At 60.7% G+C, this 21021-nt stretch overlaps 9 protein-coding genes across 9 annotated transcripts in view; 4 read left to right on the forward strand and 5 right to left on the reverse strand.

The window, feature by feature from the left end:
* Positions 1-1100, reverse strand: part of F751_6277 (Conserved oligomeric Golgi complex subunit 7) — a gene marked incomplete at both ends in the record, with an annotated part of 6343 nt that extends 5243 nt beyond the window's left edge. Inside the window, 4 exons of the mRNA XM_011400720.1 lie at positions 157-270; positions 366-515; positions 802-892; positions 1003-1100. Of these exons, the coding sequence (XP_011399022.1) occupies positions 157-270; positions 366-515; positions 802-892; positions 1003-1100 (453 nt within the window). The remainder of the gene's footprint in view (positions 1-156; positions 271-365; positions 516-801; positions 893-1002) is intronic.
* Positions 1101-1598: 498 nt separating this feature from the next.
* F751_6278 (hypothetical protein) lies at positions 1599-2463 on the reverse strand (the record flags this gene model as incomplete). The annotated part of the gene is made up of 3 exons (XM_011400721.1): positions 1599-1724; positions 1886-1992; positions 2151-2463. 3 exons carry the CDS (start codon positions 2461-2463, stop codon positions 1599-1601), a joined length of 546 nt encoding a protein of 181 aa, XP_011399023.1.
* Positions 2464-2943: 480 nt separating this feature from the next.
* Positions 2944-4950, reverse strand: F751_6279 (Elongation factor 1-alpha; the record flags this gene model as incomplete). The annotated part of the gene is made up of 5 exons (XM_011400722.1): positions 2944-3822; positions 4012-4241; positions 4420-4663; positions 4818-4835; positions 4933-4950. The coding sequence occupies 5 exons, from the start codon at positions 4948-4950 to the stop codon at positions 2944-2946; spliced, it is 1389 nt and encodes a 462-aa protein (XP_011399024.1).
* Positions 4951-6450: 1500 nt separating this feature from the next.
* Positions 6451-7583, forward strand: F751_6280 (Charged multivesicular body protein 5; the record flags this gene model as incomplete). The annotated part of the gene is made up of 4 exons (XM_011400723.1): positions 6451-6536; positions 6673-6967; positions 7082-7174; positions 7329-7583. The coding sequence occupies 4 exons, from the start codon at positions 6451-6453 to the stop codon at positions 7581-7583; spliced, it is 729 nt and encodes a 242-aa protein (XP_011399025.1).
* Positions 7584-9771: 2188 nt separating this feature from the next.
* On the forward strand, positions 9772-11021 carry F751_6281 (Nudix hydrolase 15, mitochondrial; the record flags this gene model as incomplete). Its single annotated transcript, XM_011400724.1, has 3 exons — positions 9772-9873; positions 10117-10538; positions 10838-11021. The coding sequence occupies 3 exons, from the start codon at positions 9772-9774 to the stop codon at positions 11019-11021; spliced, it is 708 nt and encodes a 235-aa protein (XP_011399026.1).
* A 361-nt stretch (positions 11022-11382) lies between these two features.
* Positions 11383-13044, reverse strand: F751_6282 (hypothetical protein; the record flags this gene model as incomplete). The annotated part of the gene is made up of 3 exons (XM_011400725.1): positions 11383-11475; positions 11690-12040; positions 13015-13044. The coding sequence occupies 3 exons, from the start codon at positions 13042-13044 to the stop codon at positions 11383-11385; spliced, it is 474 nt and encodes a 157-aa protein (XP_011399027.1).
* An 82-nt stretch (positions 13045-13126) lies between these two features.
* F751_6283 (putative anion transporter 4, chloroplastic) lies at positions 13127-15222 on the forward strand (the record flags this gene model as incomplete). The annotated part of the gene is made up of 4 exons (XM_011400726.1): positions 13127-13448; positions 13728-14276; positions 14535-14903; positions 15098-15222. 4 exons carry the CDS (start codon positions 13127-13129, stop codon positions 15220-15222), a joined length of 1365 nt encoding a protein of 454 aa, XP_011399028.1.
* A 1282-nt stretch (positions 15223-16504) lies between these two features.
* F751_6284 (Very-long-chain (3R)-3-hydroxyacyl-[acyl-carrier protein] dehydratase PASTICCINO 2) lies at positions 16505-18368 on the reverse strand (the record flags this gene model as incomplete). Its single annotated transcript, XM_011400727.1, has 7 exons — positions 16505-16578; positions 16883-17029; positions 17244-17313; positions 17460-17653; positions 17854-17950; positions 18145-18211; positions 18313-18368. 7 exons carry the CDS (start codon positions 18366-18368, stop codon positions 16505-16507), a joined length of 705 nt encoding a protein of 234 aa, XP_011399029.1.
* A 645-nt stretch (positions 18369-19013) lies between these two features.
* On the forward strand, positions 19014-20951 carry F751_6285 (Histone-lysine N-methyltransferase setd3; the record flags this gene model as incomplete). Its single annotated transcript, XM_011400728.1, has 6 exons — positions 19014-19424; positions 19631-19973; positions 20098-20177; positions 20355-20426; positions 20617-20808; positions 20937-20951. The coding sequence occupies 6 exons, from the start codon at positions 19014-19016 to the stop codon at positions 20949-20951; spliced, it is 1113 nt and encodes a 370-aa protein (XP_011399030.1).
* Positions 20952-21021: the final 70 nt, after the last annotated feature.

A 21021-nucleotide genomic window follows, 5' to 3' on the forward strand; every position in this document is an offset into this window, starting at 1 on the left:
GGTGACGATAAAGGGGGGGAGGGTGACGATAAAGGGGGGGAGGTGACCATGCAGGGGCGGCTCGGGAGGGGCCACGTCCATGGTACAAGGCTGGGGGCCATGGGAAGCCAAGTCCGTCTCCCTGGCATGACCCTCCCCGCCCGCCCCGGCGCCCACCTCCAGGGTGTCGGCCGCGGTCTGCATGCGCCCCTTCACCCTTTCCAGCTGGCGCAGGGTGTCCACCGCCTGGGCGCCGGGCCCCACGGCCGAGGCGTTCACCCGCTCCTGGACCTCCGCCATGCCACGTCCATGGTACAAGGCTGGGGGCCATGGGAAGCCAAGTCCGTCTCCCTGGCATGACCCTCCCCGCCCGCCCCGGCGCCCACCTCCAGGGTGTCGGCCGCGGTCTGCATGCGCCCCTTCACCCTTTCCAGCTGGCGCAGGGTGTCCACCGCCTGGGCGCCGGGCCCCACGGCCGAGGCGTTCACCCGCTCCTGGACCTCCGCCATGCTGGCCTGGGCGGAGGCCAGGTCGCTCTGCAGGGAAGGTGGAGCTGGGCTCCGTGGGTGCACAGCCAAGAAGTACACGCAGGGGTAGGGGCAGGCTGTGTTGTGGCGCTATTCCACTGGACGCAGGAGTGTGTGCACCGCTGTCCCTTCCCCATGGATTTCGGCATAAACAAGCGTTCAAGGAAGGAGCATGCATGCAAGGCGGGCTGGCTGCGCTTGGCTGTCAGGATACGCGAATGCCTTCTGCGTGTTAAACTCTGCTGGACTGGCGACGTGCCTGTATGTTTAGCAGCTCCTTCAGTGCAGAAGGCACCCGGAGAGAGGCTCGGGAGCTGGCATCCGCCAATTTCCCGACGATGTCCTCGCTCACGAGCTGCAGTCTGAGCTCCAGCTCTGTAAGGTACCTGAAGGGGGAATCGGTAAACGGTGGGTGAGTATGAGCTTGCAGATGAGTGCATGCTCCCAGCCTTGATGCCGTCCTCTCCAGACCCACCACCCAGTGACCCTAGCATACCTATCCATGGGCGCATCCTGGCTCTTCTTCTGACAGTAGTCGTTCACATACGTCACAGGGTCGAAATCAGGTGCCTCAAACGCATCCAGCTCCACCATCCTGCCCGAAGGCTTACGAGTGATCCACCCACTGCACGGGGTGTACCACCGTATTTGTCGAGCCGCTGGGCTATTCTATGAACAAACTTTATGCATACCAAGGTGCGGTATCGTTTCAGCTTTCTTTGGTCATGTTCTCCTGTCGTGAGGGAGTGTCGACAGTCTCGCGTTCATGAATCCGCGTGACGGAGCTGGACATGGTGCAGCACTGATCTGCCTCGCCTTCATATCGCCCTGCTGCCAGGACAGCCACGATCATGGCCCTTGGCCCGCCCGCGCAGCCCGTCTTCATGCTGAAGCCAGAACTTAACATGGTCAGGGAGCATGCAAAAGCGCATGGACCATACATTTTTAAGAGGGGATGGGTCAATGTCCAGGGCAGCACGCAACGTGGGGTGAGGCCCAAGGCCCACCCACACAGCGAGCCCGGTCCGTTTCATCCGTATCATGGAGGCAGTGTGTTCAGGGGTGGGTGGGTCGTACTCCGGCTGCCTGCACCTACTTGATGGGCTGCAACAGGCTCTGGAAAAGACCGCCCTTGCTGGCCGCGGTGGTGTTGCGGATGAACTCGGCATCGTAGTTGGGGTCGGCAGCGGCAGAGGCGGGGGTGACGCGCCCAGAATCCTGCAGGGCAGCATGGGGCAGGAGGCGATCAGGCATTTTTGAGGGAAGGCTGCAGATTTTGAGGTGGTGGAGAATTTCTGCACAATGCATGCCGAAACACTTGAGCAGTCACTCTTATGGCTCCCGTCCGAGGAAACTCGGAAAGAAGCTCCCCATCCTACCAGGGTGTAGAGGTAGCTGACATCATCAGAGACCGCGGCGGTGGGGTTGATGGCATGCAGACGGTGGGACCTGTAGACTGGGGCCGTGCGCACCATGTTCTCGAACCCTGCGATGGCGTGGGGGGGGCGAAGAATGGTCGATGTGCGCGACGTGCTAGCCCAGACCCTTGCATGCGACGGTCCAGTCACGCAACCAGGGCCCATGCTCGGCAGCGATCGTGCTCGCACTCTTGCCCCCCCCCCTCCATCGTGCCTCGGGCCCCACCTGCGGCAAAAGGCACCAGCTTGCCGTCAAAGGTCTCCAGGCCCTTGATGCGCGGTGCTTTGGCCTCGCCGGCCTCCTGCGCCTTCGGCATGTCCTCGTTCTCCTCCACGGGCTCCTTGCTGGTGCTGTCCGGGGCGGACCTCTTGCTCTCCTTGGCCTCCGACTTCTGCGGGGTGGCCAGAGAATTTCCAAAATCACCAGTGGCCCATGCGGCACCGCCCTCGTCCCCTGTATCCTTCAGGGGTCTGGATTTCGGGCCGGGGCTCTGGTTGGACCCTCCCGTGGTAACCTTGGTGCTGGTGGCGCTGGGCATGGTGAGTGCTTCGATCTGCCCGGAACCCTGATGTAATGCGTTGCTGATGGCAGACTGTGGGGAAGCAGGCGCGGGTCGGGGGTTTGGGAGCGGAGTGGAGGGTGAGGGCGTCCGCCAGGCTGGCGCCTGCGACCAGAGCTTCCGCACAGATGATCGGACGGGGCCGTGGAACAGGTCCACGAACCTCTCGACATGGAGATTGGAAAAAAGAGCCAGGATTTCATCTCATTGCGTCAATGGAACACCTGACCATCATCCTGCCCTGTCCAATCCAATGCTTGCCCTCTGACTCCCCCGCTGCAGCTTTTCCTTTTACATCGTCGCTGAACATGCAAGAACAGGCGCGGCCGTCAGAGGGAAGGGGAAGAGGGTGCAGGGGAGGGGGACCCTCGGGGCGTACGGCTCGCCAGCGTCAGCTACCGGGACTCGCACGGACCGGGACTCCCCGCTCGGCACACTCCCTCCCGCACCACGCTCCGTCTACTTGGCACTGGTGGCCACCACCTTGCCGAGCATGACGGCGGTGTTTCCATCCAGGAACGCAATGCGGGACAGGCCCTCGCAGTTCTTGAAGGAGTCCACCACCAGGGGCTGGCAGGGCTCGAACACGACCTCGGCCATCTCGTTGGCCTTCAGGGAGTGGGGCTCCTCCAGCTTCTTGCCACCGGTCTCCTTGCCCACCTTCCAGTTGATCTTGGTGATGCGGCAGGCGGAGCGGCCACACCGCACGAAGCCGATGGGGGAGTACCCCGCCTTGACCTCGCCGGGGATGTCCAGGGTCTGGATCTGGGCGGTGAAGTCCTTCACGGGCTTCATGGTGGAGTCCGACTTCAGCACCATCACGTCGCCGGTGCGGGGCAGGTTGTTCTTGTCCAGGCCCTTGATGTTCATGCCCACGTTGTCGCCGGGGCCCGCCTTGTCCACGCGCTTGTGGTGCATCTCCACGGTGAACACCTTGCCGGTGCAGGGGTTGGCGGCGGTGTGGGTGGGCATGAACACCACCTCGTCACCGGGCTTCACGATGCCCTGCTCCACGCGGCCCGCCAGCACATCGCCCACGCCCTTGATCTTGTAGGCGCCGGAGATGGGCAGGCGCAGGGGCGCATCGGCCTTGCGCTCGGGGACGTCCACCATGTCGTTCAGGGCGTCCAGCAGCGTGTGCACATGCACCTTGCGCTTGATGATGTCCACGTCCACGCCAGTCCACCAGGGCATGTTGGTGGACTTGGTGATCAAGTTGTCGCCCATCCACCCGGAGATGGGGACAATGGGGACGGACTTCTGGACGAAGTCGGGCTTCCAGCCCACGCGGATGAGCATGTGGCGCATCTCGTTGGCAATCTCCTTGTAGCGGTCCTCCTGTGGCAAGGAAGGGTGTTGGGAGGGGGGGTGAGCCTGGGCTGACAGAAGTGTGTGACTAGCGGGTCAGCGCGAGTCCAAAGGATCAGGCACATTTGGCGCCACACACCGCTGGCAGCTGGGACCCTACAGAGTCAATATTGAGGTGCCAGGCCCCTGACAAACACACAATCTCTACCATCCACTCACAGTGTACTTGGCGACATCGGAGTCCATCTTGTTGACACCCACGATCAGCTGCTTGACACCCAGCAGGTTCAGCAGGCGAGCGTGCTGGCGGGTCTGGCCCTGGATCTCACCGGCCTTGTGGTCGCCCTTCTGGATGGCGGTGGTGAAGTTTCCATCGGCGGGGACCATCAACAGGCACACATCGGCCTGGGCAGCGCCGGAAATCATGTTCTTGATGAAATCCCTGTGGCCTGCAGGGGGTGGGGGGGAGGAGGGGTGAACATTCACGGCATGAGGAAGCATCCCAACGAGAGAACAGGCAAAGCAATTGAGCCAGGGTACTGCGCCTGAAGCATCAGCAAGCCTGCCGGTTCACAGTCTCCCACACCTGCAACAAGCTCTGTCCCCAGGATCCAGCACCACACTCACCAGGGGCATCAATGATGGTGTAGTGCCACTTCTCCGTGAAGAACTCCTTGGTGGTGCAGGCGATGGTCACACCGCGCTCGCGCTCCTCCTTCTGCCTGTCCATGTAGAAGGCGAAGGCGAAGGAAGACTTGCCCAGGGCAGCGGCCTCCTCCTTCAGCTTCTCCAGCTCACGCTCGGGGATACCGCCAAGCTCGAAGAGCAGGCGCCCGGTGGTGGTGGACTTGCCGGAATCGACATGTCCGCACTGCGGTGTGATTGAAGGGGGGAGCGAGGGGGTGGGGCGGCGGCAGAAAAAGGGACGGCTGCGCGGCGTTTGCAGGGAACGTTCGCGACGCGGGCAGCAGCGCCCGAGCCGACCGTGGTCAACGACCCGACACATGGCAGTCCCTTTCACTCACGATAACGATAGACAGATGCTGCGAGGGGGGAGAGGAGGGAGTTACAGTGAGTTTCAAGGCGGGCGGGGAAGAGGAGTTTCTGATGCTGCCCGGTCCACCAACGCCAAGCTCTCACCGTCTTTCCCTCGGCCATTGTATCTAGTTCTTTACGTGTCCGTGCACTGAACACCAGGTGAAATATTGAAAGAGGGAGGCGCAGGGCCGAGCCACGCCCGGTTATTCCTCTGTGGGCGGCCGAGTCCTCTGGGGCCCTTCTCCGGGGTCGGGGAGCGGGGGGCGCCCCGGGACAAACAGCACCCCCCCACTACACTTGAATCAGATGAACACCTTTAGGGCCACCGTGTCTCCCCCGATTGCTCATGTGAAGAGCATACTTGAATGACTTGATCCCATCGTACACATTTTTCAAAGACCGAGGTCCAGAACAGTCGCAACTCCCCACAGCTCGCAGGATCAGTCGCGGCGCTGTGCCCCGCTCAAGCAAAGTGAGTCGGTGCAGGCTGTACTGTGCCTTGGTTGGTAAGAATGGTATCAGTTCCAAGTATAACAGCTGCATGGTGTAGTCTTGTGCCCTTGTGGCCTGCTCAAGGGCACAAAGTTCGGCGCTGGCATACCCTGTGCTGCCTACAAAAGTGCCAGCGCGAGCAGCTGCAATCCAAAGCCAACTCCACAATCAAGGCATTATAGTTAATTTGGAGGAAATGATGGGCGAGGTCATTAGGAAGATACCCTCTCTATGTGGGGTCTGGCATTGGCTGGCTTTGTCTTGGAGCGGGGCTACAGAGGGAGCGCATGGCTGCACGCTAGGCTCGCAATGGGATTGATTTCTGTCCATTGTACGTTTTCCACACAATCCACCGCATGATAGGCAGCGCGTGGTTATGGCCGTCTTCCCGTAGATGCTCAATGCTGACAAATACAGCACATCCCAGCCACAGCAGCCTCAAAGCATGTGTCAGGTGCTGCTCTTCCAAATAAGTCGAGCAGCATTTCTTCAGAATCATCTCAGTCCCATCCAGAGAATGGAAATATCCGATCAGAGCAGGCTCTTTTCTCGTCCCATTCCTAGAGTTGCGCAAGCATCTTCATGGCCAAAGATGCGATCAAGTCTAGCTGCTGAGAGTCTGAGTGACTTTTGGATCAAGTTGAAACATGTGGGAATAGAGCCACATCAGGTACAGCTGCGTGTGCGCCACTGTATGGGTGCGCTGCCAAATGTGTTCCTGAAGATAGAACACAAAGAGCTGTTACTGTCTCCAACTGAGTCCATGTCGGCAATCCATGCTTCCCAGTATGTTAGACCCGCGTCAGTGTACCACAACGAGCATTGAAGTGGCATTGTCAACTGATTACTTGGCAAGTAGGAGTCCCTGCCATACGAAGGTCAGGGGGGAGTCTCACGAATATGAACAGACGCTGGTAGGGGATTCCCCGCGCTCAGGGTCGGAACCACCTGGGAAGGTGAATGCTCCTGCGTCTTTCTGTTACAGCATTTGCCTGACACCACGCCACTCAAACATTGATACTAAATTCGAAGGTTCTCAAGAATAGCACTCAGCCCCTTCACTTGCTCACCAGCACCTCTCAACGCGTCGAGGGTGACTGGAGTCCTGCCGGTCCGGGCCCCGGCACCATGAAGCGCATCTTCGGTCGCAAGGAGAAGGTCCCGCCTCCCTCACTGGATCAGGCCACTGACAAGCTGAACACGCGGGGTGACACGTGAGTGTGGAGTGGGGGGCATTGCGACGCACAGATCATGTCGACCTTGCGGTGGCTGGGCCCGGGTGTCCCTGGGCCCCGCAGGCATGCAGCTTGCGCAAGACGGCCTCATTTCCCCCCACCCCTGCACCCACAGCATCGATGAGAAGATCAGGAAGCTGGATGCGGAGCTGGTGAAGCACCGGGAGAACATCAAGCGGACACGGCCCGGGCCCGCCCAGGAGGCGGCCAAGCGGCGGGCGTTGACCGTGCTGAAGCAGAAGAAGCTGTACGAGAGCCAGCGTGACCAGCTGTACAACCAGCAGTACAACATAGAGCAGACCAGCTTCGCCATCCAGTCCATGCAGGACTCGGTGCACACAGTGCAGGCCATGGCGGTGCGCAGGGTCGTGGCGCGGGGAGTGATGACCTGGAGGGGCGCCGCGAGTGGGGTGGGCCAGAAGCTGGGTACATCTTCTTTTTACCTCTGGCCTCAAGGACACACGTCGCGCATTCAGCTCCCCTGGAGAGTCGTCCAACCTCCTCACAAACCCCTCCACGGACAGGCTGCCGGCAAGGAGCTGAAACAGACTATGAAGCACAAGGATCTGCGCATCGAGAACATAGAGTCCATGCAGGACAGCATGCAGGACCTGCTGGTGAGGCGCCGGGGATTGCATGCTCGCTGGCGGGGAGGCTACGGGGCACCATGCATCTTCGTAATGCGACATCCAAGTCCCGCCGTCGCATGCTGTGCCGGGGGAACCCCTCTTCCTGTGTCTGCTCAGGTCCACCACTCCCCCACCGTGCCAGGACATGCAACACGAGATCACGGAGGCACTGGGCGCCAACTACGCGACCCCGGATGACATCGACGAGTCAGAGCTCATGGGGGAGCTGGATGCGCTAGAGGACGAGCTCACAATGGAGAGCGAGGCTGGGGGCAGCGTGCCCGCCTACCTGCAGGAACCGGACCTCCCGGCAGCCCCCACTGCCCAGGCTGCGGGGGCCGAGGGCACCGACAGCTTTGGGCTGCCGGCGGTGCCGGCCATGCCCCAACGAACGTGAGGTGCCGGGTGTACTACATACAAACCTCGCCTTCCCATGCCATCTGCTGTCTGCCACGCTGGACTCTGTACCTGACTGATTGTATTATACTTCACTGAAGCTGAAATTGTCTACCAGGCTCTTGGTCTGTAGCACAAGGAGGGGAAGGCACAGCATGTGGCGGTAGCGGCCATCAGTGTCATGGAGAAGGTGCAGGGCTGTTTGGCTTGCCAACCAAAAATGAAAAGCTCGCTGCAGAGTCGCAGCCCATCAGGACCTACCTTTGTCAGGGGTACCACGTGACATGGGCTCCAGATGACTGAGTGCAAACGGATTGACCACTGAGGCGCATTCATAGTCAGGAATCTCGGTTGGCACTCTGTCAGCTTGAATGGGGAAGCCACCGCCAACTATTCCAGCTTCAGCCACAATGTGCCACGTCTTTGTCCATCTGCTGATGCTCTTTAGGGGCCAGAAGAATCAAGGCCTGGACTTCCTTTCCTAGCTTGCACCAGAGCGTCTACGACCTTTTCAAGCTGTAGATTACTAGCAGGCTAGAAGTGGTAAGTTCCAGTAAAATTTGGGTTCTCATGGTGCCGCTAGCATCAAGGGTAACAAGCATCTCCATGACAGAGGGGAACATGTGTGGAGTTACCTCAGTAGGCGAGGGAGGCTCACAAAACGATGCTGTTTCCTGCCCTTCCTCTCATCGGGCCGCGAGGACGCAGGGTTCAACTAGTTGTTCCAAGGCCCAGATGTCCACTCTGTGCCTGGGCCTGCCGCAGTCTCTCTGGGCCATCTGGAGCGTGCTCCAAATAGTGAGATCATATGTGACATCTCCTCCAGACCTGTCTGCCGTGCTTGTGCAGCGAAGCAGAGCCAGGAGGAAAGGCTGCCGCCATGAGGCACCCGTGGTGGGTATGGAGATGTTCGCTTGAAATTACTCACTTAGCTTGGTGTCTGAACGTCTCACCCTGTGTGCAAGGGAGAGGAGTTTCGGTTCTGACTTTGGGTGTGCTTGATGGGTGGATGGGCTGCCTTGGATTGGAGGCAAAACCTAGGGTCTCGAGTATATGCTCTCATTGAGGTGTTCTTCGTCTCTCATGTTGATCTCATGCTCAAGTGTGAAGATGGGACACAATCCTTGGATCGTGATGTAGTGTTCCCAGAAAACTGAGTGGACGACCAGCAAAGATCAGCCTCTGTTTGCCACAGTGCCAGCAAGACGGACCACCATTCCCCTAGCTTTGCAAGCATGGGTGTCATCCTTGCATCCACCCCCAGACCCACCTGTCGCTCCCGGAGCAGGGTCTTGTCGGCTCATTAGCTCGAGATGCGGGGTCGGGGCTTGTAGGGGCCGGCGAGGGCCTGGAAGACATCAATCAACGTAATTTGCTCTTGAGGACCCCCTTCTCAGCCGCGCACTCCTCTTCGACAGCTTGGCCAATACAAGATATGATTGCAAGGCTAAGATCAGCAGACTCTATCATGGTGTGCTGAGGCTATCCATTACTGACATTTGAACAAGGGAAGGAGTGAGCTATCTGACAAACCCTTGACAGCAACTGCTCCATCGCTTTGAGCCGCAATGTGGCATGGCGGTGTCCTTGACAGGCTGCATGACTCTGACATGTAAGAGGTCAGTAAGCAAGCACTGCACTTGGTAGTTGCTGTCTGGGAACCCACTCGTTGATTCAGCTCAGTGCAGGACCTCCCAAGCGACCCCTTGGCCACGCAGCCTCCAACTGTGATTTCCTTGTAAAGCACAAGCTGTGGAATGGAAGCACATAAAGGAGGGAATTAATCCGGTCATTTTAACCCATCTGCAGCAAGGGATCACCACCACGAATGTGCAATGATCTTCTGTTTCACCTTGCATTACCATGCAGGTGGGCCTCCCCACCACGCCAGACGACTCGTTGGAGCTGGCGCGCAATCGGTCAGACCTGCACCTCCACAGAGGATTCCCTGACTGTTCTTCAGCATGCTCAAGTCTCGGTCCGACACCCAGGTGCCGACGCATTGGTCTCACCATTGCTCCTTGCGAGGGTGAGGTTGCTGTCGGCCTCCCCCCTGTCCTTTGCGAGTCCCTGCCTGCATGCACCGAGCCTCAGCACTCGTCCGGACATTGAAGACGCCAAAGGGTCGCTCTGCATTCTCTGGGTCGCGTGGGGCCGGCGTGGTTGCCCGCTCCGTCCTGCCTACGGACATGGTGGTGCAAACACGGCAGGACCGCCGGGAGGAGCTGGGGTTCGAGGCGGTTGTCGCCAACCTGTGCAGAGCCGTGGCCAATGCCGGTGCCTGCCAGCCGGTGAGTCGATGATTTAAAGGGTTTGATTTCCAGAGCGAGTCGTAGCTCCGGGGCCCGGGTGGGGCTGCGTTGGGTTAGCCATGCAAGTCAGCAAGTCACACCTGTGTGCAGCGGTGTTCATGTACCAGAGGCGGCTGCCCAACTCCTCGAGCTGGGCCTTGCCTGCCCTGCAAAGGCCCCAACAGCTGCCTGGCTGGTCCGCGCCCAACCTACGTACCCGCAACACCCGCCGCCGCGCCGCAGGTGAGCGCGCGCCATGCCGCCGTCCTGGTCCCGCTGTTCGAGGACCCGGCCACGCGGCGCACGCACGTGGTGCTGACGCAGCGCGCAGCGGGGCTGAGGTCCCACGGCGGCGAGGTCTGCTTCCCGGGGGGGAAGCGGGAGGAGGGCGACGCCGACGACGTGGCCACCGCCGTGCGGGAGGCGCAGGAGGAGCTGGGGCTGGACCCCAACTCGGTCCGCGTGCTGGGTTGCCTGGGCCCCGTCCTTTCCAAGCACCTGCTGTCTGTGACCCCGGTGCTGGCCACCATCCCCGCACGCCACGCCTTCCACCCCAACCCGGACGAGGTGCAGGCGGTATTTGCCCCCCCCTTGCACACCTTCCTGGAGGCCTCCGATCTCCACTCCAGCCGGGAAGCCACCTTTGCCCCGGGGATGCCGTACAGGTGCGCATTGTGCAAGGGCTTTTCATTATGGCCTGGGGCCTGCAGGGAGGACTGGACCCTTGGCAAAAGTACACTGTGTCGGGCACAAAGGCGGGAGGATGGGCAAGGGCCACCGTGGGTGCAGGACCAGCCTTGCGTAGGCCTGGCAACCGGAGGCGATCACGATGTTGTAGGTGTTGCAGCAAGGGTGCTGAGGCCTGCGCTGACGTGGCCAGTCGCAGTGGCCCTGGCTCTCAGAGTTGATCCCGCTCTCCATGGTCCCCTTGTTGATCCTCACCCATTCCCACCACCCTTGCCAGGCTGCACTTCTTCGACTACCAGGCAGCCGACAGGGAGTGGTACAGCGTCTGGGGCCTGACAGCAGCCATGCTCATCGACATCGCCTCCAAGGGGTTTGGCAGGGATCCAGACTTTGAGGCGCTGCCCCCCGGGTATGTCCCCATGCACGCCGGCATGTTTGATGACCAGACCCAGACCGGGTAGATCGACCACCCGCTGCCATCGCAGCCGGGCTGGCGGGTGCATGGCTGCTCGATACATGGAGTGACACGCCGCCTCGCAACCCCGGCCCGTATCCTAGAGCTATTTAATGCATTCCCACCACCGCCCCAAATACATGACTCCATGCTTGCTCCCTTGAGAGCTCTCATCAGCCAGGCTGATGCATATTCAGAGGCCACATCACCGAAACTTTGCCAGAATGAGTGCCTCTATAGCATGATGCTAAATCTTACGTCCCTCCAATTTCACCGCCTCCCTCGCATGTCAATTTCCCTGCCTCACATCACTGTACAACAATGTACTTGGGAGCATGTAACACGGCTCTGGAGGTGCTGCAGCTCCCTCAATCGTTGAAATGAACGGCTCCAGACCGGACCGCCACCCAGAACGTGGCAAACATGAGGCCGATGATGGTGGTGAAGCTGAAGGCAATGAACTGCTCATGCCGATGAGGAAGGGGATGGAGGGGTTGGAGCTCAAAGCACGTCAGAGGAGAGTAATTTGGCCTTTCTGGTGAAATACAAAGTGCAGAGCATGCACACAGCAGGGGGCAACTCCATACCATCCACCGCAAGCATGCTCCTCTGCACACAATCAGAGGTGCCATCTCTCCTTCCCTGGTCCCACCGGCAGGCCTACCCACAACTCACGATCTGGATGTTGGTGATGCCCTGCCACCAGGGCTTGGTTGAGGGCGGCTCGAGGGGCCGCATCTCCAGGGATGGCTCAGGGCGGCCCTGGTCTGAGCTGGGGCCCAGAAAATCGTCCCCGGGGGAATAACTGGACGGCGAGAGGAAGGAGCGGGCGGCTGCGCTGTCCCTCATTGCAGGGTTGGGCTCCGGCCTGGGCTGGCTGGAGGGTGCTGGGGTGGGTGTTTCGCCGCCCTCCCCGCTTTCCTCCTCCTGGGCCAGGGACCCCAGGAAATCGAGGTCCTCCAGCGCCGTGTCCTTGCGGTCGCGGTCCAGCAGACGCCGCACAGATGCAGCCGTCTCGTCAAAGCGCTCTGTGTGGGGGCAAGGTGGGAGCGCAGAGGGTGAGCATCTCGTAGGAGCGTGAAGTGAACTGACATCGCCCTAGGCAAAAAACAGAGTTGGGAAGGGCGAGCAGACCCCTCAGAAAAGGCTTCCCGCAGCCCTCTTGAGGTTGGACGCGTCGAACGGCGATACGTTTATTCCTGACCAATCTCAGCATCAAGCGCCAGCCTCGTTGCTGGAACGATGCATGCACCCAGATCTCCACCGTGCCTGCATGGACGATGGTCCTTGGGCGCGGGTTGCATGGCCTTGAAGCCAGCGAAAACCTAGCTAATCGCGGCCCATGTGCCGCTTGTGTCCCGAAATAGTGTCCTGGAGCCACGCATGAGCGCGACACGGCCTGCATGCCAGGCTGTGGGAACTGCGAGTTTGCCTGTTGCAGAGGCGATAGGGGCAATCCGTGGACTTGAGCTTTATTACAGTCCAAATGGGTAAATCAGCGTCAGAGTATCCTGTGGATCAGTGCGGTAATTGGATGCGGGGGTCGTAATGCTCCGTATGATCGGGTCCCAGCAGCATGGGGCGGTCGACTTGGCAGACCGGATGGGCCGTGCTGCGTTATGTTTTGGTTATGGTGCCAGCGACAGGTACCCTCGTGCATGCATTCGATCAATGTAGCACTGCAATCGGTCTGCATGACGGGCTAGTATTTGCATGCAGTGCGGGACTGCTCCGCCAAGGCTCGGCAGCATGCACCTCTGCTCCCCAACAGTCGGCACCTCGGCTGCGAGACCCTGCCCGCACGCCTCGGCATCAGCATGCAGCGCCCATGGGCGTGCGACACGATTTAAATCAGCTCTTGGCTTGACACATCGCTGTGCACTGCCTCGCGGGTGAGCCCGATGGCTGAGAACATGCGACAGAAAGGACCTGGGGAGTTGGGGGCAATAGTCCAGGGTGCCATGCCCCTGCAGGGCGTTACGCCAGCAGGCCATCCGCACCCAGATCCCATATCCTGAGTTCCGGTGCATTCCTGCAAAAGACCCACCCCCCTCCTGCCCCGCCAGGGCCAGTCCATTCCAGGCCTCGCAGGCGCCTCCCCGTCACCCCGGCATGGTGATGGCGACGCCGCCCGAGCCTGGGCCGGGGATGGCGCCGCCGCTGAACCCCGGCACAGACCCAGGCCCCGCTCAGGACCACACCCCCCTTCCGTCCGCGGACCTGGCCCCTGTTTCCCTGTGGAAGATCGCCGCCCCCCTGGCCCTGGCCCTGGCCGTCTGCAACATGGACCGCATCTGCCTCTCCGTGGCCATGGTCCCGCTGGCCGCCGAGCTGCAGTGGGCCCCTGCACGCCAGGGTCTGGTGCAGTCCGCCTTCCTCTGGGGCTACATGGCCACGCAGTTGCTGGGGGGCTGGGCGGCAGACAAGTATGGAGGTAGGAGTGTGTTCTCGGGAAGGGTGTGTCAAGGGGAGAGGTACGTGGGCCCCTGAATGCCCAATCAAAAGGTGTTTGCTGAGTGGCAGAGAATGGACGAATGGGTTCATTCGAGTCTGGTATCGCAGCCCTCACCAGTCACACCCTGCCTTCCAAATGCCCACACAGCATGGTGCAGGCCGGCCCACTCATCGTCAGTTGTCTCGCTTGTGACCCACCACCACAAGCTTACCTCCCACTGATCCAACCTTCCCCCCCCCTTTCATCATCAATACGCAGGCAAGACGGTGCTGGGCTGGGGCATCGCCTGGTTCTCCCTCTCCAGCCTGCTCCTCCCCTTGCTGGCGGTCACCCCCCTCACCCGCTCCCTGGGCCTTGTCCTCCCCGCCGTACTCCTCACCCGCTTCCTGGTGGGCCTGGGGGAGGGGGTGGCCATGCCTGCCATGATCAGCCTGGTGGCCCAACGCGTCAGCCCCGCCCGCTCCAGCGCCGCGCTGGGCGCCGCCTATACCGGCTTCCACTCCGGAAACCTGCTGGGCCTGGTGCTGTCGCCCTGGCTCATCGCGCGCGGTGGCTGGCGCGCGCCCTTCCTCGCCTTTGGCGCGGCGGGGCTGCCCCTGCTGGCGGCCTGGGCCATCGTCGTGCCGGGGAGGGCGAGCGGGGGCGCGCAGCGCGCACGGCGGGGGGCGGGAGCCGTGCGCGGCCACCGCTTGGCGGACCTGCTGGGCAATAGCTCGGTGTGGGCCATCATCGTTGCCACCGTGGTCAACCACTGGGGTTACTTCATCTACCTCAACTGGATGCCCACCTACTTTTACCGGACGCTAGGTGGGGGAGTGGCTGGGGGAAAGAGGAACGTTGTGTGAGGGACTGGGGGCCTGGAGAGGTGGAGGAGAGGGGGCGGGGGATGTATGACTTTCTTGTAATGTGTGGTCCCCAGCAGAAGGCAGCCCAAACTCTGCTGGAAGAAGCACGGGATTCTGGAAGACCGGGTGGCGGGGCCTATCCCTCCCAACATTGTGACAGGGAATACAGAGCGTCCACCCAACCCTTCCCCCACGCCCCACCCGCTCCCAACCCTCACAGGGCTGGACCTCCGGTCCAGCAGCCTGCTGAGCATGCTGCCATGGGCGGCCATGGCCGGCGGCGCCTCCCTGGCCGGCGGCCTGGCCGAGATGCTCTTGGCGCGCGGCTGGCCCCGGCGGCGCATGCGCTGCGGCATCCAGAGCCTGGCCTTCCTGGGACCCCTGGTCGCGCTGGCGGTGCTGGCGGGGGGTGGGAGCCGGCTGAGCATCCCGGTGGCGGTGGGGGCGATGACCGCCGCGCTAGGCATCACCTCCCTGGGGCAGGCCGGGTTCGTGGGGGCGGTGGGGGACGTGGCGCCGGCAGCCGCGGGGAAGCTGTTTGGCCTGTGCAACACCTTTGGGACCCTGGCGGGGGTGGCCGGTGTCCAAGGTAAGGGAGGGGTTTTGTGGAAAGGCGGAGTGGGGGATGCTCCTGATGGACAAAGGGGCCAAGACACTGTTCTGGATGGTGTCAATGGTGGGGAATGGTTTGGCATCATGTGTGCCAGGCCCGTGGGAGTGCTGTTGTCACCTGGACCCTCTCCATCGCTCCCTCTCATTCCCCACCCCTCCACGGCTCCACAGTGGCTGGCATCGTAGCGGAGAAGACTGGGTCCTTCACCCTTGTGTTCCAGATCACGGGCGCCCTCTACATCCTGGGCACGCTGGTGTTCAACACCTGGCTGAATCCTGAGCCTCAGTTTGCTTGAGCAGTCCCCGTTGTGTGCGGGGAGGGCCTGCAGGCACCGAGGTTGCACATCTGAGATGTGCTGGGATTCGCATGCATGATTATGGTCCGTTCTCACTCAGTCCATAGGATCTAGGTTCCCACTGATCCTGACCTCCTCTGTAGCACAATTGGTAAATCATGCTACAGCTTTCGACCCGTACAGTGGGAAATATAGGCACCTAAACTGGTACAGCACAGCAATGTCGGCGTTTTCATCGTGAGACTCGACCTTGTCCTGCACTCCTCCCTCTGCTGCCTGGATCCTGAGCACCAGACGACCACATTCGGCCCCGCTCATAACGATGGGCATCAGAGTCTCGAGCAGTGTTGCTCTCACTCACTGGTCTTGAGTCACGACTATACTGCTGGGACGAAGGTTCATTCCGTGCCCGGGCAGCTTCAGCACCCGCACCCCTCATCACGAGATTCGCTTGACTACTAGAAGCATCATGCTGTTGCTCCCTTGCTGGGGGCTGGGATTGAGCCCGGCTGTAGGGGTGGGGAGTTGCCCTGAGAGGGAGTGTGGCAGCATAATAGGTGGATCTGTGGGCGAATGGCATGCAAAGGAATAGGTTTTAGAGAACGCCCATCGCCCCACCTCACAAAAGCAGAATGGTATTGTATCCGCCGCCATAGAGCACCCTTCATACACGAACCACATCCCTAACCTGGATCTGAGCTCCTTGATCTCTGCGTCCTTCCTGGCAATCTCCAGCTTGGCTGTCTTGTACAGGACCGAGATGTTGTGGAGTAAGGCGTCCCGCTCCTGTGTCACGGCTGACAGGGCCTCCTCCAGTCTGCTGTTCTCTGCCTTTTGCGCCTCAAGTTCATCAGTTGTCTGTTTCATACGCGCCCTCTCCTGATTGAAGAATATGAATTTTATCATTGAGCGGGCTGTCCGAACGGGCGCATGGGCGGACATCCCTCTGGACACCATAGTCTGATCAGATCAATCCAGTCACCAACCTGGGCAAGCTGTAGTCCCAAGAGCGTGCCTCCTGTGCCTCTTTCATCCACCAAGTCGCCATATAGATCATCATTTAGTAAGTCAGGGTCCACTTGAACGGTGGGCAGGCCAGGATTTAATTTAAGCGGCGATGTGAGGCCCAGCGCCCCCCCGAACTCCTCGTCGACGTCGACTGGGGAGGTCGTGGACGGGTCACCCATCCAGATGCAGAATGTTTCAATTCATGCCAGAATTCAACTTGATGTTATTGGACGTAGTTCATCAGCCAAGCTCCGAATCGGTCATGAATCGCCTTTCAGGCTTCTGCGCGCACAGGGGTTCCTATGTTTAGCACTGATGTCGGATCGATCTGGAAGCCAGTGATCTGATCTGCACTGTGATGTTGAGGCATGAAGGAGGAAAAGCGCGTGCCGCGGGTCGCAGTCACAATTGGCAAGTTCAATGGCATTCGCAACTGAGTTGCTCGCAGCGCGCGGGCGCGACAATCCTCACGCCTGCTTCCTTCCAAGCTTGCTGCGCCTTGCCCCTCCCAGAAGCTTGCGTCGTTGCGCAAGCATGTATCCATACAGCTGTGGAAAGGCTGCAGATGTGTGGAGTAGGGAACATGGATTGATGCTAGCATATTCTTGCCGGGAGTTGTCGAGTCCACTGAGTTCCAACATCAAGAACCTACCTGGCACGTATGCAAGCACGATGATCCAGCAGACCACATAGTAGTCAAAGGCCACATTGAGGCGATTGGGAAGGCTCAAAGACAGTAGTCTCTGTTTCCGGATGGGTCCACTGGCGAGGTACACCATTGCCAGCTCGCTTGAAACCCCTGCGACGTAAGCAGATGGGGACACTTTGAGGTGAGGGCACTATAAGCATTGTTGGCGCCATCCTCAAGAAAGGTTGGGACCATCTTTCCACCGCCTCAAACAGGGGACCTGTCCTGGCCAAAAACATTCTGAGGAAAGAAGAACACGGACAAGCCAAGTCATGATTATTGTCTTCCTAGACTCCAGGCCAGTCCAACACATTCATGTCCTTACCCAATGGGTACAGCACGATGAAGCCAGTGTATCGCAGCCAGAGCAGGGCCTTGGACTGAATGCCAGCCTCCTGTGTGGGTATGGTGGAGGATTGATCAGGCATGATTTTGCACAAGGCCAGGACGGCTGTCGTGAGCTCGCCGCCTCTTGGGTAGCAGAGGAGCAAATGGAGTGGCCGGTCATCACCATTTACCCCAGCCCCAACAAAGCCCATACCTTGGCTGCAAAGTGACCATAGCGCAGAACCTCACTCAGCGCCCAGACTGATGTGAGAGTGGCCAGGGACAAACCGATGGCAGCCCCTCCTGTCCCGGGAATGGAGACCGCGGCCACCTGGCGAGCTGTGACGGCCTCTGGGACCAGGTGCACAATACCCCAGAGGATCCACAGGCGCGAGGCAACCTGCATGCCTGCGGCATGGGAGGTGTGGCAGGTGCTGGAGCTGGATAGGAATGTTATGTGTTCAACAATTGGAGGCCTGCAAGGAAGATTGCAATACATGCAATGAGTCCCTCATACTCCCTCAAAACCATCAAGCCCCAGACGCAGCCTGCTTTTCAGATATTGATTCCAGCCCATCATAAGTGCATGCTTGCAAGCCACGTCCCACTTGTGACAAGGACGGGGGAGCGCACGACACCCAGGGCGGCGTGGATGACCTCGGCAACGGCTGCCGTCTGCACGATCTCCAGGGGGAGCTCCACTGCCTGGGAATATGGGGTTGGTTAGATTCTCTGCACAAGGGGCCCCCTCTGAACATCGATCTTGTGCGGTCTCGAGTCGTGAGGCTGTGGTCATAAGCCAGCTCATGCAGGCCTAGCCAAGCCTGTATGCCATCTGTCTGCATCGAAAGCAAAACCATCAACGCGAAAGGAGCACACCGGTCCTTTCATGGGCGCACCTGCCAGACGTCCATCAGGCTGCCCCCATTTGCAATAGTGGAGAGGGTCAAGTACAGGACATAGGCCCTGCAGGTGTCGGCAAGCAGGACTCAGATGTCAAGTAAAGCACAAATGATACTAGGGGCTCCGCCATGCCACTACACAGATCCATCTGCCCATCAGCGTACCATCCTGCGCTGAGCGTGGCATTGTACGCCAGCAAGTAGGCGCTGCGTCCCAACATGGGCCGGGGAGGCGGTCGGTCGGTCGAAACACAGGCTCGTGTCAAAGATCGGAGCCCGCAGTGCCGTCGTTTTATCCTTGCATCGGAGAGCGCTGAAAGGAGACGGTTTAAGAAACAACTCTCGCTTTATGAGAGAGATCTGAAAGTTTGGGCGCCACGTCAGGCACCCCCCGGCCCCATCAATCGATCGGGGATCAGAGAGTACACGCTCAAACTCTGCCAACACAATACTTCGTTGACGAGCACACAGTACGTCCTTGCAAATCTAATGTGGAGTATAGAGATTCGTAATATATGTAGAAGGTACATGCCGGCGCTGCTTCAGTAGCTAGGAGGGGAAGGTCCTGCTGCGGATATCAACCTTCCAATCTGGAACCCCTCTGATCCACCCCATGACGCAGTCTTGCTTACGCACCGCATCGCTTTCCTTATCGCCACTGAGACCCGCGAGACGGTGCATTTCAGGTGAGCGGTAGGCTGGCACGTCTTCAGGTCTACCCTACAGGGGCCTGCTGCAAGGAGCGCTCCACAGACATACACCCATCGTTGCACAACACCCCCTCTGCATCACGCACTCCAACCCGGCCCAGATCCCAACTCACGGATCTCCCAGCAGGCAACGCGCACCTGACTGAGGACCCGGGCATGCCTGCGCCGTCCACCAGCCCTGGCGCCCTGCTGTCCTCCTGGGTGGTGTTGCGGGGGGGCAGCGTGCACAGCGCGCTGCACGTCCGCACCAGTCCCACCGCCGGGCTGGGCCTGGGGGTCAGCAGCGCCGTGTCCCCGGGAACGATCCTGGTGCGCCTCCCCCTGGCCGCCCAGCTGGGGGCGGGCGGCGCGGCGGACTCAGACCTGCAGACCCTCCTCGACCGGGTCCCGGCGGAGCTCTGGGGCGCCCGCCTCGGCCTGCACGCCCTGCGAGAGCGCGCCGTGGGGGAGGGCGCCGGCGCCTTCTGGCCCTACATCGCCGCGCTGCCTAGCGCCTTCCCCGGCGTGCCCCTCTTCTTCCCCGGGGAGGCCGTAGAGGCCCTGCAATATCCCCCCATCGTCCAGCAGGTTTTAGGGGGTCCATTGGGTGGGGTAGGGGTAGGGAGCTAGGACATGATGGGGCAGAGCAGACGCCTTGTGGGGGGGTATGGCCTGCTGCACTGCACTCAGCGACCCCCATCCCATGCACGCTGTGGGTATTCGGTGCCCAAATTTGGAGGGGAACAAGGGACTCATTACCAAATGATAACCGAACGCTCCACAAATCATCACAGATAAACAAGCGGTCACGCTGGCTGGTGTCCTTTGCCAGGGAGCACCTGGCGGCACCGCGGCCGGCCTTTGCGCACGCCAGCATCGACATGGGCGGCCTTGCCTGGGCCTGGGCGGCCGCCTCCTCCAGAGCATTTCGCGCCCAGCGTGGCGCGGCCCCCGTCCTGCTTCCCCTCATCGACCTGGCAAACCATACCTTTGATGGCCCCACCGCCAAGGTGGAGGGATCGGCCGATGCCACCTGCCTGGTGGCTGCCCGCCAACTGCGGGCGGGGGAGGAGGTGAGTCTGAACTACGGCCCCCTCTCCAATGACGACCTCTTCCTGGACTATGGTACAGTGGACGGTTGGTGGTGGATGTGACAACTGCTAGCATGGCCGGACTTTGGCGGGGGGGTTCCCATCAATGAGCCAACTGCTGCAACGCCAGAGGCCTTCATGTATCCCTCACCCCCGCCTCAACTGCCCAGGTTTCATCGTCCCCGGCAACCCTCATGACGACGTCCAGCTCCAGTTCGACCTGAGCCTGATCGAAGCGGCGCGGGCACTGGTGGGCCTGGCCGCCCTCGAGGGGCTGGCCCCCGCGGCGCGCGCCGCGCTGGAGGCGCTGGGCCTGGCGGGCGCCCCGGGGTTGAGCGCCGCGGTGGCTGTGCGGCGGGCCAGGGCCGGCGTCCAAGGACCCTGCGACGCGAGGCTGCTGGCGGGCCTGCGGGCTGTGAGCGCGCAGCCTGCTGAGCTGGAGGGGCTCACGCTGCGGGCGCTGGGAGACTGGGCCAGTCCCCTCAGCCTCGTCAGCGAGGTGGGCGGGGGTCCGCTGTGGCCTGATGATGAGTTTTGGTGGCTGGCGCAGGGTCGCCATGGCACGCGTCTGGTCCTCAAATTTAAACTCATCGACCTCACTGCTTCCAGGATTGTGTCTTGAGTGCGATGTGGCATGCCGGAACATGATTCAACACATGCCATGCCCCCTCCCCGCCACAAACGAGCAGGCCAAGGCGCTGCGGACGCTGACGGGGCTGTGCGCCATCTCGCTGTCCCACTTCCCGACAACCGCTGAGGAGGATGCAGAGGTTCTGAGGAAAGGAGGAATGTCGGGGCCCATGGCGCTGGCCGTGCAGTTCCGCCTGGAGAAGAAGAGGATACTGGATGCCGGCATCAAGGCCTGCGCGGCCCGGATTCGGGTGAGTGGCTTTGTTGCTGCCCGATGCTGCCTAGACTGATCAGGTTGAGCAGGGATGCTTCTCACCTCCGTCAGCCTCTGACAGGCAGGGAGAACCCCTCACTCATCCTTCACACCCTCCCGACCCAGGAATTACAAGGCTGACATAACTGCAGGCTTGGTCTTCCCCAGCCTGCCCCAAGCTACTATACAATAATTTGCTGCAACATAGCAG

Source organism: Auxenochlorella protothecoides (assembly GCF_000733215.1).
Source record: "Auxenochlorella protothecoides strain 0710 unplaced genomic scaffold scaffold85, whole genome shotgun sequence".
In the NCBI taxonomy this organism is placed as follows: Eukaryota; Viridiplantae; Chlorophyta; class Trebouxiophyceae; order Chlorellales; family Chlorellaceae; genus Auxenochlorella; species Auxenochlorella protothecoides.